The following is an 18720-nucleotide window of genomic DNA, read 5'->3' on the forward strand; positions in this document are numbered from 1 at the left end:
ATGGTAGGCCAAAGAAAGGCCTCCCGTTCACCTTCAGGTAGAGGATAGAGGCGGGACATAGCCCTAGCCACTTTGAGGCTCGCTTCTGGGACATCCCATTGAGCCGAAATCAAGGTGCGCATGGCCTCATGCACGTGGAAGGTTCTAGGCGGGCGCTTCGTCCCCAGCATAATGGCGGAGCCAACAGAGGCTGAGGGAGAGACGTCCTCCGGAGAGGAAATCTTCAAAATGCTCATGGCCTGCACTAACAGGTTGGGCAAATCCTCTGAGCGAAAGATCCGCACTGCAGAGGGGTCATCCGCTCCATCCGAGCGGGAATCTGTCTCCTCCAAGGAATCCCCAAAGGACCGTTGGGAGAACTCAGATACGCTGCCCTCATCTACATCAGAGGAGACAGAGTCCTCTAGGGCCTGGAAATCCACCTGAGGGCGTTTGCTTCCGGAGGCCTCAACCCCTTTATCAGACAGGGGGGCAGGGGCAGCGTTTTGCATAAGAAAAGCCTGATGCAGCAGCAAAATGAACTCAGGGGAGAATCCCCCCGAACTGTGCACTTCTGGAACTTGGGCCACGGCCCTAGACGCACCCTCAACCGGCGCTCGCAAGAGCGGGGGAGAAACGTGCTGCGCATCCAAAATGGCATCCGGCGCGAAACTCCAAGAAGGAGCCGCGCAGGAAGAACGGCGCTTAACTTTGGCCTCTTTCTTACCGTCGCCCGAATCAAGGGCGACCATAGTATTAACGTCTCCTAGCTCGAAGGCGGCCCAAGAAGAAGTCGTCCGAGCAGAGTGGCCGGCCAACATGGAGTGGGCGAACAGCGGGGGATGGGCGCTTATGGCGGGAAAAACCGCCGCACCGGAGGAAGAACCGGGATACTGACCGGACTCCAAACTGATGCTCAACAAAGGCGATTCAGGCTTTGAAACCCCCGCATCCTCGCTAGACGCGCACACGCGGACCGGGGAGCGAATCTTCGCGCCCTCACCCTCCGACGCCATAGGCCACGTGGAGACCGAACGGGGAACCCCCTGCCCGCTATAAAAAGGTAAAATTACCTGCTTCTCGCTCCGAGTTGTAACGAACTGGTGTCCCAGTGAGCAGCTGCAATAAATGTTGAAATAAACGCCCTTAAAGGACGTCCACATTTTTTTTTTCAACGGAGCCAGCGGTAGGGGGGAGAAAAGGAGGGACCTGGCACCACCAGGTTTGCACTTGCTCAAGAAGAGCCCTCAACAAAACCTAAAAATTAGGCTTGGAGACCTAGCCAGAGCTGCTGCTGTGTGTGACCACCACCTGCTGAGATAGAGAACCTACTGAGGAGTTTCGGCCAGCACATGACCACATATAGGGAGGCAAAAGGATTGCTCTCTATCTCCACCTACTGGTAGATGGACACAACCCACCAGTCTATGGATTGATCAGCATGATGATATGGAATCTGTATTTCTGAGGCTTTGGTACCTGCAGACAATGAAAATGGAATTTCAAAACGTCCATCGTGCTATATCTAGGTCTTACTGAACAGAGCCCCCTCAGTAACCAGACCAGGCATGGAAACCTGCAGCTATGTGTATGTTTTAATTTTAAGCTGAATATTACTGCAAGACTGGGCTATAACTAAACTTGCACAACAAATCTAACAAAAATCTGGATCAGAGAGTGGAAAGATTAGACGTATAACCTGTAATAAATAGGAGCTTTACGTTGCATCGACCGGATGCGTACTTCCCCTATTACAGGCTGATTACGTTTGGAAAGTGAGCCGGAGTCGGAGAGGAATCGAAACTGAAAGTGGGAGCTGGTGTGTTTAAATAGAGTAGGGCTGCCAACCAATTATATACCGTACAGTCAGAGAAAACTATTTTTCCCAGGCGACTATACCTCTACTCTCGCTCAGACTCGCTGTAAAAAGAGGCACCGGTCCCAAGCTACGGAACCTAGCGAGATCGCATCGAGAAAATCTGAAAGATGACTGATCCGGCTCAAGAGACTGAGAGCAACAATCTCGGGTTTTTACACGTCTTCAGGCGCAAACTTAAGCAAACCATCCAGGTGGTCCCAGTGCTGGATTTTTTGACTTTCCTGGATGCAGACGTGAAGGAGAGAATCCAGAGGGCACACAGTGGGCAAGGTAACACTGAGGCGGTGGAGCTGCTCCTGAGTGCGGTGGAGAGGGGGCCCCGGCCGCCAGGTTGGTTTCAGGAATTTGTCACCGCTTTAAAAGAAGCTGAGTGCAGTGGAGCAGTCAGGTATGTGGTGCCTGAGGAGCTGCCCTCCCCTTCATCGGAAGCCATGAATGATTATTGCGTGCAGCTGCTGGTCATTCTCCACCCCACCTTAGTACAGAAAATCAAACCGGAGCCACTGACCCATAAATGTTATGAAAAAGGAATATGCAGCAGAGAGGATGTAGAGGTGGTGAGTAGTACTCTAGTAATAGTCTTGGCAGATGTTCACAGTTACATAATAAATTAGGTTAAGTAAAAACCAGTTGGCCCGTAACCACCAGTTTCCTGCCCCAATGCCTATCATCAAGCCTTGTTTCTATTACTACCCTCTATGAGGGAAATTCAATAAGTGGCGCCCAAAGTTAGGTGCTGGAATGATCCACGCAAGGACAGTATTCTGTAAAGCAGTGTTTCTCAATTCAGCCTTGGAGAGTACACCCTTGCCAGTCAAGTTTTCAGGATATCCACAATGAACATGCATGAAATGTTTCTCAAGTCAGTGGTGGAGTACCCCCTTGCCAGTCAAGTTTTCAGGCTATCCACAGTGGGCGACGAAAATGATAAAGGGGATGGGACAACTTCCCTATGAGGAAAGGCTGAAGTGTCTAGGGCTCTTCAGCTTGGAGAAAAGACGGCTGAGGGGAGATATGATAGAGGTCTATAAAATAATGAGTGGAGTGGAACGAGTAGACGTGAATCGTTTGTTTACTCTTTCCAAAAATACTAGGACTAGGGTGCATGCGATGAAGCTACAAAGTAGTAAATTTAATACATATCGGAGAAAATGTTTCTTCACTTGCTCCCCAGTATCTCTCCACACTCGTCCTTCCCTACACTCCTTCCCGTGCACTCCGCTCCATGGATAAATCCTTCTTATCTGTTCCCTTCTCCACTACTGCCAACTCCAGACTTCGCGCCTTTTGTCTCGCTGCACCCTACGCCTGGAATAAACTTCCTGAGCCCCTACGTCTTGCCCCATCCTTGGCCACCTTTAAATCTAGATTGAAAGCCCACCTCTTTAACATTGCTTTTGACTCGTAACCACTTGTAACCACTTGCCTCCACCTACCCTCCTCTCTTCCTACCCGTTCACATTAATTGATTTGATTTGCTTACTTTATTTATTTTTTGTCTATTAGATTGTAAGCTCTTTGAGCAGGGACTGTCTTTCTTCTATGTTTGTGCAGCACTACGTATGCCTTGTAGCGCTATAGAAATGCTAAATAGTAGTAGCACTTCAATGTGTAATTAAACTCTGAAGTTTGTTGCCAGATAATGTGGTTAAAGCGGTTAGCTTAGCGGGGTTTAAAAAAGGTCTGGACGGATTCCTAAAGGAATAGTCCATAGACCATTTTTAAATTGACTGGGGGAAAATCCGATGCTCTTTTTACCATGCCCCAGGAGATCCCCCAGTGGACTTAAGAAATGCACCTAGCACAATCGGGTGATTTCTTGCACTGACGCACAAAATTGGTGTGGGGTGTCTGGAGCCTGAAAAACCTGCAACAGGAAAGGATATTTTCTCTACGAAAAGTCATAAAGAAGCCAAAAGAGTAGGGAAGGGACTTAGGCCAACCAAAAACAGATGAAAATATTACTACTACTACTTACCATTTCTATAGCGCTGCCAGGGTTACGCAGCGCTGTACAAGTTTAACATGGAGAAGGACCGTCCCTGCTCAAAAGAGCTTACAATCTAAAGGTTAAAAACTATGTAGTCAGTGTAGGTATCATGAGTGGGGAAGGTGGTTATGCTCCAAAAGCAAGGGAGAAGAGATGGGCTTTGAGTAAGGACTTGAAGATGGGCAGGGAGGGCGCATGATGTATGGGCTCAGGAAGGCTGTGCCAGGCATATGGTGATGCGAGGCAGAAGGGGCGGAGTCTGGAGTTAGCGGTGGTGGAGAAGGGTACAGATAGGAGTGATTTGTCCTGAGAGCGGAGGTTACGGGCGGGAACATACGGGGAGAGGAGGGTAGAGAGGTACTGGGGGGCTGCAGATCGAGTGCATTTGAAGGTTAAAAGGAGAAGCTTGAACTGTATACGGTAGCAGATCGGGAGCCAGAGAAAGGGCCTTGAGGAGGGGGTGATATGAGAGTATCGGTTCACGCGGTAGATAAGACGTGCAGTAGAATTTTGGACAGATTGAAGGGGGGATAGATGGTTAAGCGGGAGGCCAGTGATAAGAAGGTTGCAATAGTCAAGACGAGAGGTGACGAGCGAGTGGACGAGGGTTCGGGTGGTCTGTTCAGAGAGGAATGGGCGAATTTTGCTAATATTATAGAGGAAGAAGCGACAGGTCTTAGCTGTCTGCTGGATATGGGCAGAGAAGGAGGGGGAGGAGTCGAAGATGACTCCGAGATTTCGGGCTGAAGCGATGGGGAGGATAAGGGCGTTGTCAACAGAGACGGAAAGTGGGGGAAGAGGAGAAGAGGGTTTGGGTGGAAAGACAAGGAGCTCAGTCTTTGCCATGTTCAGTTTGAGATGCCGGTTGGACATCCAGGCAGCGATGTCTGAAAGGCAGGCCAAAACTTTGGCCTGGGTTTCGACTGTGATGTCGGGAGTAGAGAGATAAAGCTGGGTGTCATCAGCATAGAGATGGTACTGGAAACCATGTGATGAGATCAGCGAGCCCAGGGAAGAGGTGTAGATCGAGAAAAGAAGCGGTCCAAGGACAGAACCTTGAGGAACCCTAACAGAGAGCGGGATGGGGGTGGAAGAAGAGCCATTAGAATATACTCTGAAGGTGCGTTGGGAAAGATACGAAGAGAACCAGGAGAGGACGGAGCCCTGGAACCCGAATGAGGACAGTGTGTCAAGAAGTAAATTATGATTGACGGTGTCAAAGGCGGCAGATAGGTCGAGGAGGATGAGGATGGAATAATGACCTTTGGATTTGGCAAGGAACAAGTCATTACAGACTTTAGAGAGTGCTGTTTCTGTCGAGTGTAGTGGGCAAAAGCCGGATTGGAGCGGATCGAGGATGGCCTGAGAGGAGAGGAAATCAAGGCAGCGGCTGTGGACAGCGCGTTCAAGTAATTTGGAGAGGAAGGGTAGAAGAGAGATGGGACGGTAGTTGGAGGGACAGGTGGGGTCTAGTGATGGTTTTTTGAGAAGTGGTGTGACAACAGCGTGCTTGAAGGTGTCAGGGACAGTAGCAGTGGAGAGAGAGAGGTTGAGGATGTGACAGATTGAGGGGTTGACTGTAGGAGAGATGTTGTTAAGCAGATTGGTGGGAATGGGATCAGAGGAACAGGTGGTGCACTTAGAGGAAGAGAGAAGGCAAGCAGTTTCCTCTTCGGTGATCTCAGGGAAGGAGGAGGAGGCCAGGCTAGGTTGGTTGGGGGAGTGGGTTAAGAAGTCACAGGGAGGAGAAGGCTTGGAAGTGAATTCAAGGTTTATCTTCTGCACCTTATCGCGGAAGTAGTCAGCTAGTGTTTGAGGAGAGAGTGGGGGGGAGGGGGTGGGAGCAGAGGGCACTTTAAGTAGGGAGTTGAGGGTGGCGAAGAGGCGACGAGGGTTGGAGCCAAGAGAATTAGTTAATTGAGAATAATATTCCTGTTTGGCAAGGAATAGGGAGGACTGGAAGGAGGATAGCATGAATTTGTAATGGGTGAAGTCTGACAGGGTGTGAGATTTCCTCCAGAGTCATTCAGCAGATCGGGTGCAGGAGCGAAGGTAACGGATGCAAGGGGTTAACCAGGGCTGAGGATTAGTGCGCTTAGTGGGTCGAGAGACAGATGGTGCTAGGGTATCCAGAGCAGTGGAGAGAATTTCATTGTAGGCAGCGACAGCCGTGTCGACAGATTCGGAAGACGAGATGGAAGGGAAGAGATTGGAGATGTGAGAGGATAGGGTAGGGGGGTCGACGGCCTGGAGATTCCTGAAGGCAGTGGCTATAGTTGGGCGAGGTTGAAGGGGAGGGTGATGAAGTGTGAGGGTGATTAGGTGATGATCTGAGATAGGAAGGACTGAGGTGCAGAAATTGGAAGGTGAGCAGGAAGAGAAGAGAACGAGGTTGAGACAATGGCCATTACGGTGAGTAGGGGTGGTAGAGCATAGTTGGAGATTAAAGGAGGATGTCAGAGTGAGGAATTTAGAAGCGTAGGAGTTGGATGGGTCGTCAAGGTGAATATTAAAATCACCAAGAATGAGGGATGGAGATGAGGGATCAAGAAAGACGGTGAGCCAAGCGTCGAAGTCAGTAAGGAAGGAAGAGAGGGGCTTATCAGGGGGGCGGTAGATGACTGCAACTCTGAGTGGTGTCGGGTAGAATAGCCGGATGGCATGAGTTTCGAAGGATGAGAAGCAGTGAGACTGTGGCAGAGGGAGGGGTTGGAAACTACAAGAGGGTGAGAGAAGAAACCCAACGCCTCCACCGCGTGCGTCTGGGCGGGGAGTGGGAGAAAAGATATCCTCCATGGCATAGCGCTGCGATTGAGGCAGTGTCGTTAGGGGTTATCCAAGTTTCAGTTAAAGCGAGCAGTTGAAGGGAACGGTAGATGAACAAATCGTGGGTGAAGGAGAGTTTGTTGCATACTGAGTGGGCATTCCATAGGGCACACGAGAAGGGGAGGGAAGCGGGGGGGAGAAGGGGAATAGAGATGAGATTGGAGGCATTCTGGGATCGGTTACGTGGATATTGAGAGGAGAGGTGGGGGGGACCTGGATTGGGATTGATGTCACCTGCGTAAAGTAGGAGAAGGAGTAAGAGAGTGCGGAGGAGGGTCGATGAAGATGACGAAGACGGGATGTGTTAAGGAGGAATGGGGATGGGTTAATGGTGGGGAGGAAGAGTAGAAGGTTGAGAGCTAGGAATGACGAGGGGGGCAGGAGAGCTGGGGAGGTGGTGGTGGGTGGGGGAGGTAGGGTAGGGGAGTAATGACCAGGACGGGAGGGGACAAGGGTGGGCAGTGAGTTCCTGAGGTAGACAGTGGAAGGGGAGGGGGGAAGAGGTTAGGAAGGGACAGGGCGATGAAGAGAATGTGTATAGGGGCCATATATAGGGGCTAAGGTGGATGCGGGTAGATGTGAAGTGGCTAAGGTGATAGGAGTAGAGGAGGAAGGCAGGAAGGCTAGGACAGGGACAGCAGGCAGCAGCTAAGGCATAGGGAGTGATAGTGTTTAAAGGAATCCTAACCAAAAAACACCTGGAGACTCTATGCACTTGGAGCGAGGGCCCTGGGAAGCTTGGGGTGGACCTGGAGTCACCCCGAATACAGCTGTGAGGAAATGCAGAAGGGCTGCAAGTCCTCCATAGCACCTGGTGGGAGTGCTGGGCACCTAGAGTGGAGGCCCTGGGTGGATCAGAGTGGACCTGGGTGTCACCCCGGAGAAGGCTGTAAGGATATGCAGATGAGCTGCAAGTCCTCCACAGCACCTGAAAGGCAGCCAGTGGTAGAGCTGGGCACCTCTCAGCTGAGGAAAGGCTTACCAGGGGTTAGGCCGAAGCCAGCATTCCTCCCCCTGAGGGTCGCCTGATCCAGAGGTTGATTGCCTTATATTTATTGAATGTCAAAAATGCATGCAGACTCGACACAGAACTATGTTTTGGCAATACAACTGCTTGCCTCAGGAACTTTACGGCTGGTAAGGAGAACTGCTGCTCCCCTGTCTGGAAAGTACTGAGTTTTTACATTTGACTCCTGAGGCAGGCAGTTGTATTGCTGAAACATGGTTCCGTATCGAGTCTGCATGTATTGAATCTGTATGTATTTTGACATTCAATAAATGTACGGCAATGAACCTCAGAATATTTTCATCTTTTTATGTTTTAATCTGTTTATTGAACTCTAGCTATAGTGGATATCCATTTCTATCTGATGTATACACTTTGGTGGAGGAAAAACCTCAAAATCTAGAGGAACACTCCGTCTTGATAACATCAACATAAGGGAGGTCCTCTGAATCATCATAGGCAAAACCCGCCTTATAAGGAGGTTTTTGTCTATGATGATTTAGAGGACCTCCCTTATGTTAATGTTATCAACGACGTAGTGTTCCTCTAGATTTTGAGGTTTTCCTCCACCAAAGTGTATACATCAGATAGATATGGATATCCACTATAGCTAGAGTTCAATTCTAATTTTTGTATATCCTTGTTTGCTCTTATGTAGTGTGTTAGATAAATCTGTTTCTCCGAGGACAAGCAGGCTGCTTGTTCTCACTGATGGGTGACGTCCACGGCAGCCCCTCCAATCGGAAACTTCACTAGCAAAGTCCTTTGCTAGCCCTCGCGCGCCCGCGCGCACCGCGCATGCGCGGCCGTCTTCCCGCCCGAAACCGGCTCGAGCCGGCCAGTCTTCTTTTGTCCGCACTCGGTACGGTCGTGTTTTCGCCGTGTCGAGCCCCGGAAAGTCGACCTCGCGCGTCCAATTTATTTGAGCGTGTTTTTTTCCTTGGGAAAGTTTTCTCTTAGTCGGGAAGTGCTCCGGAAACCCCCTGCCGGGTTTCGTGTAAATCCTCCCCGTACTTCCAGCTTTTTGCCCCGGTAAGTTTTCTTTCGTCGTCGGGGTAGGCCTCTTTTTGGCCTCGGTCGAGATTTTTCTCCCTCTAAATTTTGGTGCTTCAATTTTCGCCATTTCGGCTTTTGATTTCGCCGGCGTGATTTTTCCGCCCATGACATCGAAGCCTTCCAGCGGCTTCAAGAAGTGCACCCAGTGCGCCCGGGTTATCTCGCTCACTGATCGACACTCGTCGTGTCTTCAGTGTCTGGGGGCCGAGCACCGCCCTCAGAACTGCAGTCTGTGTTCCCTGCTTCAAAGGCGGACTCAGGTAGCGAGACTAGCCCAGTGGAACGTGTTGTTCTCGGGCTCTTCGTCGGCATCGGCACCGGGATCTTCGAGTGCATCGACGTCGTCAGCGTCCAGACCATCTTCCTCGGCCGCCCCTGCATCGAGTGCATCGAGGCATCGGGCCTCTGCATCGGCGCCGAGACATCGGATAGCTGCATCGACGTCGGTGGTACCAGGACCTCGTCTGCTGATGTCGTCGGACGGTGGTGCATCGGGTGGAGTGCAGGTGAGGGCTGTCCATTCCCCTGCTGGTGGCGGTGAGCCCTCGGGTGGGTCTCCGCCTACCCTGAGGGCTCCTGCGGTACAGCCCCCCGAGATCGACCTTCTTCAGTCTCGGCCCCGAGGAAGCGACGGATGGATTCGACGTCCTCCTCGTCGGTGCCGGGGAGCTCCGGTGACATGCTTCGGAAGAAATCGAAGAAGCATCGACACCGGTCTCCTCCCCGTGTCGGCACCGAGAGCTCTGGGTCGCCGAGGGATTCGGCACCCAGCAGGCATCGGCACCGAGAGGACCGCTCACCCTCTGTTCAAGAGGTGTCGATGCGCTCCGCTCTGGACAGCCCGGAACAGCCTCCACGCCCGGAACAGGTACTGACGTCGACGCCTGCATCGACCTCTCAGCCTTTCTCTGCAGCCACTCTAAACGAGAGCCTCCGGGCCGTTCTCCCAGAGATTCTGGGAGAGCTGTTGCGCCCTACCCCTCCGGTACCGGCGGTGCTTGCGCCTCCGGTACCGTCGAGCGTGGCGCCGGCTGGCCCATCGCCCAGGTTGAGGTCCCCGACGTCGGTACCGCGTGCGGTGCCGACCGCGGCCACCTCCCAGGAAGGCTCCCCGACCACGTCGGCGGAGGGAGCTTCGCCGATGCGGGCAAGGGAGTCTACCTCTCGACGCCCCCATCGTGGACGGGGTTCCACGGAGTCGAGCAGGGCGAGGTTGCAGACACAGGTCCGGGAACTTGTGTCTGACACCGAGGGTGAGGCCTCGTGGGAGGAAGAGGAAGATCCCAGATATTTCTCTGACGAGGAGTCTGAGGGTCTTCCGTCTGATCCCACTCCCTCTCCTGAGAGACAGCTTTCTCCTCCCGAGAGTCTGTCTTTCGCTTCCTTTGTCCGGGAGATGTCTACGGCCATCCCCTTCCCGGTGGTTGTGGAGGACGAGCCCAGGGCTGAAATGTTTGAGCTCCTGGACTATCCTTCTCCACCTAAGGAAGCGTCCACTGTTCCCTTGCACCATGTCCTGAAGAAGACATTGCTTGCGAACTGGACCAAGCCATTAACTAATCCCCACATTCCCAAGAAGATCGAGTCCCAGTACCGGATCCATGGGGACCCAGAGCTGATGCGCACTCAGTTGCCTCATGACTCTGGAGTTGTGGATTTGGCCCTAAAGAAGGCTAAGAGTTCTAGGGAACATGCTTCGGCGCCCCCGGGCAAGGACGCTAGAACCTTAGACTCCTTTGGGAGGAAGGCCTACCATTCCTCTATGCTCGTGTCCAAGATCCAGTCCTACCAGCTCTACACGAGCATACACATGCGGAACAATGTGCGGCAGTTGGCGGGCTTGGTTGATGCTCTTCCCCCTGAGCAAGCCAAGCCTTTTCAGGAGGTGGTCAGGCAGCTGAAGGCGTGCAGAAAATTCCTGGCCAGAGGAGTTTACGACACTTTTGATGTTGCGTCCAGGGCCGCTGCTCAAGGTGTGGTGATGCGCAGGCTCTCATGGCTGCGTGCCGCCGACCTGGAGAATAGACTCCAGCAGCGGATTGCGGACTCGCCTTGCCGTGCGGATAACATTTTTGGCGAAAAAGTCGAACAGGTGGTAGAGTCTCTCCACCAGCGGGACAACGCATTCGACAAGTTCGCCCGCCGGCAGCCTTCAGCTTCTACCTCTACAGGTAGACGATTTTTCGGGGGAAGGAAGACTGTTCCCTATACTTCTGGCAAGCGTAGGTACAATCCTCCTTCCCGACAGCCTGCGGCCCAGGCTAAGCCCCAGCGCGCTCGCTCTCGTCAGCAGCGTGCGACTCAGCAAGGCCCCGCGGCTCCCCAGCAAAAGCAAGGGGCGAGCTTTTGACTGGCTCCAGCAGAGCATAGCCGACATCCAAGTGTCAGTGCCGGGCGACCTGCCTGTCGGAGGGAGGTTGAAAGCTTTTCACCAAAGGTGGCCTCTCATAACCTCCGATCAGTGGGTTCTCCAAATAGTCCGGCAAGGATACACCCTCAATTTGGCCTCAAAACCTCCAAATTGTCCTCCGGGAGCTCAGTCCTACAGCTTCCAGCACAAGCAGGTACTTGCAGAGGAACTCTCCGCCCTTCTCAGCGCCAATGCGGTCGAGCCCGTGCCATCCGGGCAAGAAGGGCTGGGATTCTATTCCAGGTACTTCCTTGTGGAAAAGAAAACAGGGGGGATGCGTCCCATCCTAGACCTAAGGGCCCTGAACAAATATCTCGTAAAAGAAAAGTTCAGGATGCTTTCCCTGGGCACCCTTCTCCCCATGATTCAGCAAAACGATTGGCTATGCTCTCTGGACTTGAAGGATGCCTACACACACATCCCGATACTGCCAGCTCACAGACAGTATCTGCGATTTCAGCTGGGCACACGCCACTTCCAGTACTGTGTGCTACCCTTTGGGCTCGCCTCCGCGCCCAGGGTGTTCACAAAGTGCCTAGCTGTGGTAGCAGCGGCGCTTCGCAGGCTGGGGGTGCACGTGTTCCCATATCTCGACGATTGGCTGGTGAAGAACACATCCGAGGCAGGAGCCCTGCAGTCCATGCAGATGACTATTCGCCTCCTGGAGCTTCTGGGGTTTGTGATAAATTACCCAAAGTCCCATCTTCTCCCAGTGCAGAAACTCGAATTCATCGGAGCCCTGCTGGATTCTCGGACGGCTCGTGCCTATCTCCCAGAGACGAGAGCCAACAACTTGTTGTCCCTCGTCTCGCGGGTGCGAGCGTCCCAGCAGATCACAGCTCGGCAGATGTTGAGATTGCTGGGCCACATGGCCTCCACAGTTCATGTGACTCCCATGGCCCGCCTTCACATGAGATCTGCTCAATGGACCCTAGCCTCCCAGTGGTATCAGGCCGCTGGGGGTCTAGAGGACGTGATCCACCTGTCCACGAGTTTTCTCGAATCCCTGTTTTGGTGGACGATTTGCTCCAATTTGACTCTGGGACGTCCCTTCCAAATTCCTCAGCCACAAAAAGTGCTGACCACGGATGCGTCTCTCCTGGGATGGGGAGCTCATGTCGATGGGCTTCACACCCAAGGAAGTTGGTCCCTCCAAGAACGCGATCTACAGATCAATCTTCTGGAGTTGCGAGCGATCTGGAACGCTCTGAAGGCTTTCAGAGATCGGCTGTCCCACCAAATTATCCAAATTCAGACAGACAATCAGGTTGCCATGTACTATGTCAACAAGCAGGGGGGCACCGGATCTCGCCCCCTGTGTCAGGAAGCCGTCAGCATGTGGCTCTGGGCTCGCCGTCAGGGCATGGTGCTCCAAGCCACATATCTGGCAGGCGTAAACAACAGTCTGGCCGACAGGTTGAGCAGGATTATGCAACCTCACGAGTGGTCGCTCAATTCCCGTGTGGTGCGTCAGATCTTCCAGGCGTGGGGCACCCCCCTGGTGGATCTCTTCGCATCTCAAGTGAACCACAAGGTCCCTCAGTTCTGTTCCAGGCTTCAGGCCCACGGCAGACTGGCGTCGGATGCCTTCCTCCTGGATTGGGGGGAAGGTCTGCTGTATGCTTATCCTCCCATACCTCTGGTGGGGAAGACTTTGTTGAAACTCAAGCAAGACCGAGGCACCATGATTCTGATTGCTCCCTTTTGGCCGCGTCAGATCTGGTTCCCTCTTCTTCTGGAGTTATCCTCCGAAGAACCGTGGAGATTGGAGTGTTTTCCGACCCTCATCTCGCAGGACGACGGGGCTCTTCTGCATCCCAACCTCCAGTCCCTGGCTCTCACGGCCTGGATGTTGAGGGCGTAGACTTTGCCTCTTTGGGTCTGCCAGAGGGTGTCTCCCGCATCTTGCTTGCTTCCAGGAAAGACTCCACTAAGAGAAGTTACTTCTTTCATTGGAGGAGGTTTGCCGTCTGGTGTGACAGCAAGGCCCTAGATCCTCGCTCTTGTCCTACACAGACCCTGCTTGAATACCTTCTGCACTTGTCTGAGTCTGGTCTGAAGACCAACTCCGTAAGGGTTCACCTTAGTGCAATCAGTGCATACCATTACCAAGTGGAAGGTAAGCCGATCTCAGGACAGCCTTTAGTTGTTCGCTTCATGAGAGGTTTGCTTTTGTCAAAGCCCCCTGTCAAGCCTCCTACAGTGTCATGGGATCTCAATGTCGTTCTCACCCAGCTGATGAAACCTCCTTTTGAGCCACTGAATTCCTGCCATCCGAAGTACTTGACCTGGAAGGTCATTTTCTTGGTGGCAGTTACTTCGGCTCGTAGAATCAGTGAGCTTCAGGCCCTGGTAGCCCAGGCCCCTTACACCAAATTTCATCACAACAGAGTAGTCCTCCGCACTCACCCTAAGTTTCTGCCAAAGGTCGTGTCGGAGTTCCATCTGAACCAGTCAATTGTCTTGCCAACATTCTTTCCCCGTCCTCATTCCTGCCCTGCTGAACGTCAGCTGCACACATTGGACTGCAAGAGAGCATTGGCCTTCTACCTGGAGCGGACACAGCCCACCAGACAGTCCGCCCAATTGTTTGTTTCTTTTGATCCCAATAGGAGGGGAGTGGCTGTAGGGAAACGCACCATATCCAATTGGCTAGCAGATTGCATTTCCTTCACTTACGCCCAGGCGGGGCTGGCTCTTGAGGGTCATGTCACGGCTCATAATGTTAGAGCCATGGCTGCGTCGGTAGCCCACTTGAAGTCAGCCTCCATTGAAGAAATTTGCAAAGCTGCGACGTGGTCATCTGTCCACACATTCACATCTCATTACTGCCTGCAGCAGGATACCCGACGCGACAGTCGGTTCGGGCAGTCAGTTCTTCAGAACCTGTTTGGGCTTTAGGATCCAACTCCACCCCCCCGAGGGCCCTGTTTGTTCTGTTCCAGGCTACACTCTCAGTTAGTTGGTAAATTTTTTAGGTCAATCTCAGTTATGTCCTCGCCGTTGCGAGGCCCAATTGACCAATGTTGTTGTTTTGAGTGAGCCTGGGGGCTAGGGATACCCCATCAGTGAGAACAAGCAGCCTGCTTGTCCTCGGAGAAAGCGAATGCTACATACCTGTAGAAGGTATTCTCCGAGGACAGCAGGCTGATTGTTCTCACAAACCCGCCCGCCTCCCCTTTGGAGTTGAGTCTTCCCTTGGAGTGTATTGTCTTGCTACATACTGGACTGGCCGGCTCGAGCCGGTTTTGGGCGGGAAGACGGCCGCGCATGCGCGGTGTGCGCGGGCGCGCGAGGGCTAGCAAAGGACTTTGCTAGTGAAGTTTCCGATTGGAGGGGCTGCCGTGGACGTCACCCATCAGTGAGAACAATCAGCCTGCTGTCCTCGGAGAATACCTTCTACAGGTATGTAGCATTCGCTTTATTGTCAGAAATAACAAAAATACATGCAGAATCTTGCAACAAAAAGATCAGATCAGTATCACCAACAATTTTCTGTGCTGCATTCAGCAAGTAACTTTTCTATTCCTTTTATCCCCACCCAACTCTCCCTCTCCCCCTCCCCCCTTCCCCCTTGATCTCTCTTACATTCCCTCGTTCCCATTAAACGAAAACAACCTGGCGCAAACTACTTATACTCCTCCAAAATAGGCGAATTTAGGCTCCGAACCACCCACCTAAACCTTACTACATAAGGGTTTGCTGAGCCTAACATTGCGTGGCCAGACTTCAATGTGTCCAAGCATTCCGGTGTATTATACATCATGGAGACCGCCGCCCCAACCAATATATAGCTGTAGCCAAGGTTCCACACGACAAATGTCCTTAACTGAATAAGAGGTGGTTGTTTCTTATCACCTCCCATTCCTATCAAGTCTGTGCATGGTGGCTCAATGTATCCCATATGACCAATCTATTACTTAACAGAACCCCTGGACCAAGAGAGAAAAGAAAAAAACACCTAAATTATAAACCATTTACTACTAAACTTCGCGCACGTGAAGACAAGGCTTGAATGTAAGGTCTCCAAATCTACAGAACACGTATTATTTTCTTCTGGGAGAGTCCCACCGCCCTACGTTCATGCAGCAATAAGTCGTGGAATCTGTTCCTCCAATGCCAGAAATCTGGTTGGTCAACCTTAAATTTTCATCTTTTTTTATTGGCCTAAGTCCGTGTCTGGGGCCTGACCATGACCCATCTAACTGGTGTTCTTTGATTAAAAATGCAGAAAAGAACACAGAAGGCACTTCAGGTCTGCCAGAAGGAACGTCTTGGCTCCTCAAATTCTAGTCCATCGGCATTGGAAAAGCTGACCCCAATGGCTTTCAGGGTTGTGTTTGACACTGGGAGTGCATCAGCATCGAGGAGGTCTCCACCTCCTTCAGTGTTGGGTGCTAGTAGCAGGCCCCTGGACCGATCTGGACTCAACACTGAGGATGCATGTGGATTCAACGTCGTCCTCTTTGGCACTGAGGGACTGCAATGTCAGGCATTGGGCAAAGGCCAAGAAGCATTGACATTAATCCCTTTTCATGCACGGTGTGGGAGCTCCGGGGTATTGGCATCGTTGGCACCTAACATAAGAACATAAGTGTTGTCATACTGGGACAGACTGAAGGTCCATCAAGCCCAGCATCCTGTCTCTCAACAGTGGCCAATCCAGGCCACAAGCACCTGGGAAGATCCCAAAACAGTACAATATATTTTATGCTGTTTATCCTAGCAATAAGCAGTGGATTTTCCCCAAGTCCATCTTAATAATGGTTTATGGACTTAAGCTATCCAACCCTTTTTTAAACCTCACTAAGCTAACTGCTTTTACTACATTCTCTAATCACACGTCGGTGCTGAGAGGACTGGTCCTCTTCGGTTATTCTGGTGCTGTCATCTCAGCCCCTATGCAGCCGGACCTAGCTTCCGATTGGGCACTGGCAAATCAGCAGGCTGACTCCACACTGACCCTGGCCCCAGTCTTACCAGTGCCTGTTATCGATGATTGATTTTGGGCCGTGCTGAGAGAGGAGCTGGCAGATGCTGCAGTTTCCAAGTGCTCAGGCATTGAGGATGCTTGTGCCTGACCTCTAGGCTCACTCTTCACCTGTGAGTGGTCCCCAACCCCCTTGTCTCATGGAGCATTGGCGTCGGTACTGCACCATGCACTGCAACACTCGATGTTGGGGAAGGAAGCTCCTTCAGTGTTGAGAGGTGAGCATACACCTCGGCGTCTGGCCCCAAGGCCTGGACAGCCAGCCAAGGCAGGCGCAGAATCGGACATCAAATGAAGACTATTTTGCTGAGTCTGATACGGACTGGCCTTGCGAGTCTGAGGAAGAGCTAGATTACCCTTGGAGAAGGGGTTGTATGGCATACCTTCAGACCCCTCCCTGCCAGATGTGAGGAGGAAATCTCCACTTGAACTGCTCTCCTTTACACGTTTTGTCAAGGAAATGGTGGATGCCATTCCTTTTAAGTTGGAGTTGGAGGATGAATCTTGGGCTGAGTTATTCCAGGTCCTAGAGTTTGATTCTACATCCAGAGATGCTGTGATGTCCCTTCCTCACTGAGTTCTCTGGGATGCACAGATGAAGCACTAGGAGATCCCTCTCTGCAAGTGATACCCAAGAAAGTAGATTCAAGTATCAAATCCAAAGGGCTCCTGAATTTAAAAACGCCCAATTACTTCTCCACACTCTGGTGGTCGAAGCCACTTTCAAAAGGGCCAGGAGTTCCAGGTCTTATGCCTCGGTGCCCTCAGGCAGAAAGGCTCAGACTCTGGATTCTTTTGGGAGGAAGGTTTATCAAGCCTAGATACTAATTTCTCGCATCCAGGACTACCAACTCTGTATGAGCATATACTTGCAGTCCTTGGTTCACAGCGTGCTTGCCTTTGCAGACCCTCTTCCACGGGAGCAGGCTGCAAATCGTTGTCAGCTAGCCAAAAAGCAGAAGGATTGTCAAAAATATGTGACCAGGGGGGCATATGATATAATACTTTTGATATTGCATCCAGACTCTCCACTTTGGATATGAAGATGCACAGACTCTCATGGCTGCGCATCGAATTTGCAGTTCAGGAGAGGTTAACGGACATTTCCTGCCGGGGAGACAATCTGTTTGGGGACAAGGTGGAGTAGGTCACTGACCTCGTTAAGAAACACACTTATACCATCCAGTCCCTCTTCCAGTGGCCTTTTACTGGTGGGTTGCAAAGGAGTTCCTACAGTACTTTCAAAGATGTAGGTTTATTCCTGCTGCCTTTTCTCAGCAGCAGACCCAGTCCCAATGCCCCTGGTCTGGCCTGCAGTGTAAACAAAAGTCACAACCTGCACACCTATCAAAAGTGGTGACGAGTGTGCTTCAGGGGAGCATAGCTGCCATCAAAGTGCCCACCTTGATGGACCTGCTGGTGGGAGGGAGGCTGTAATTTTTTTCAAAGGATTGTGGCCCTGTGTAACCTCAGACCTCTGGGTTCTCCAGATAGCCTGGATGGGATATGCCTAAATAGGCGAAAGAGACTTCCAAATTGTCCTCCATGGGCATTATTCTTCAGCGCCCAGCATGAACAGTTACTTGCAGAGGAACTCTTTGCCTTTCTCCAGGCCTATGCGGTTGAACCTGTCCCACTAGGGCAAGAAGGGCATGGATTCTATTCCAGATACTTTCTCATGACCTAAAAGACATGGAGGGGAATAATCGAACAGGGCACCCAAGTTTTCCTGAGGACGTCCTGGCGAAGGGGTGGGGAACCCGTATTATTGAAACAAGATGGGCGGCCATCTTTCATTTCAATAATATGGTCAGGAACGCCCAAATCTCAACATTTAGGTCGACCTTAGAGATGGTCGTCCTTAGAGATGGTCGTCCCTGGTTTTCGGTGATAATGGAAACTGAGGACGACCATCTCAGAAACGACCAAATCCAAGCCCTTTGGTCGTGGGAGGAGCCAGAATTCGTAGTGCACTGGTCCCCCTCACATGCCAGGACACCAACCGGGCATCCTAGGGGGCACTGCAGTGGACTTCATAAATTGCTCCCAGGTGCATAGTTCCCTTACCTTCGATGCTGAGCCCCCCAAAACCCACTACCCACAACTGTTCAACACTACCATAGCCCTAAGGGGTGAAGGGGGGGCACCTACATGTGGGTACAGTGGGTTTGTGGTGGGTTTTGAAGGAGACAATGATAAGGACACATTTTACTGAAGTACGTGAGCAGTTATTCTATTATATAATAGATTTTCAGCCTTTTTACATTGAGGGCCATATTCAAAAGAAGAAAAAAGAAGTCTGCAAGCCAGTTTTATTTTACACTTTTGAAACACTGGTTTGTTTGTTGTTTTGTTCTCAAAGATTTAATTTCCAGCAGTTCCATGAAGGGGAAAAATATCTGTTAAAAAAAATTATATAAGTACATTTTTCTGATTTTGTTGTTGTTGTTGTTGGGGGACAACATTCATTTGATAGTGCCCTTGTTTGGCAACCTGACCCACTAGCTGTACTACCACAATATTAAGGGTCAGACAGTGCCATTTTGAAGCAGCAGCATAGCCATGAGAGGTTTGGGCCATAGGA

General features: G+C 51.6%; 1 protein-coding gene across 1 annotated transcript in view; it reads left to right on the top strand.

Moving 5' to 3' along the window:
* The first annotated feature begins 1803 nt into the window (after window positions 1–1803).
* IFIH1 (interferon induced with helicase C domain 1) overlaps window positions 1804–18720 on the top strand; it is a 111210-nt gene continuing 94293 nt past the window's right edge. Inside the window, 1 exon segment of the mRNA XM_030209828.1 lies at window positions 1804–2415. Coding sequence (XP_030065688.1) covers window positions 1966–2415 — 450 coding nt within the window. The 5' untranslated portion in view covers window positions 1804–1965.

This window comes from Microcaecilia unicolor, chromosome 7 (genome assembly GCF_901765095.1).
Source record: "Microcaecilia unicolor chromosome 7, aMicUni1.1, whole genome shotgun sequence".
In the NCBI taxonomy this organism is placed as follows: Eukaryota; Metazoa; Chordata; class Amphibia; order Gymnophiona; family Siphonopidae; genus Microcaecilia; species Microcaecilia unicolor.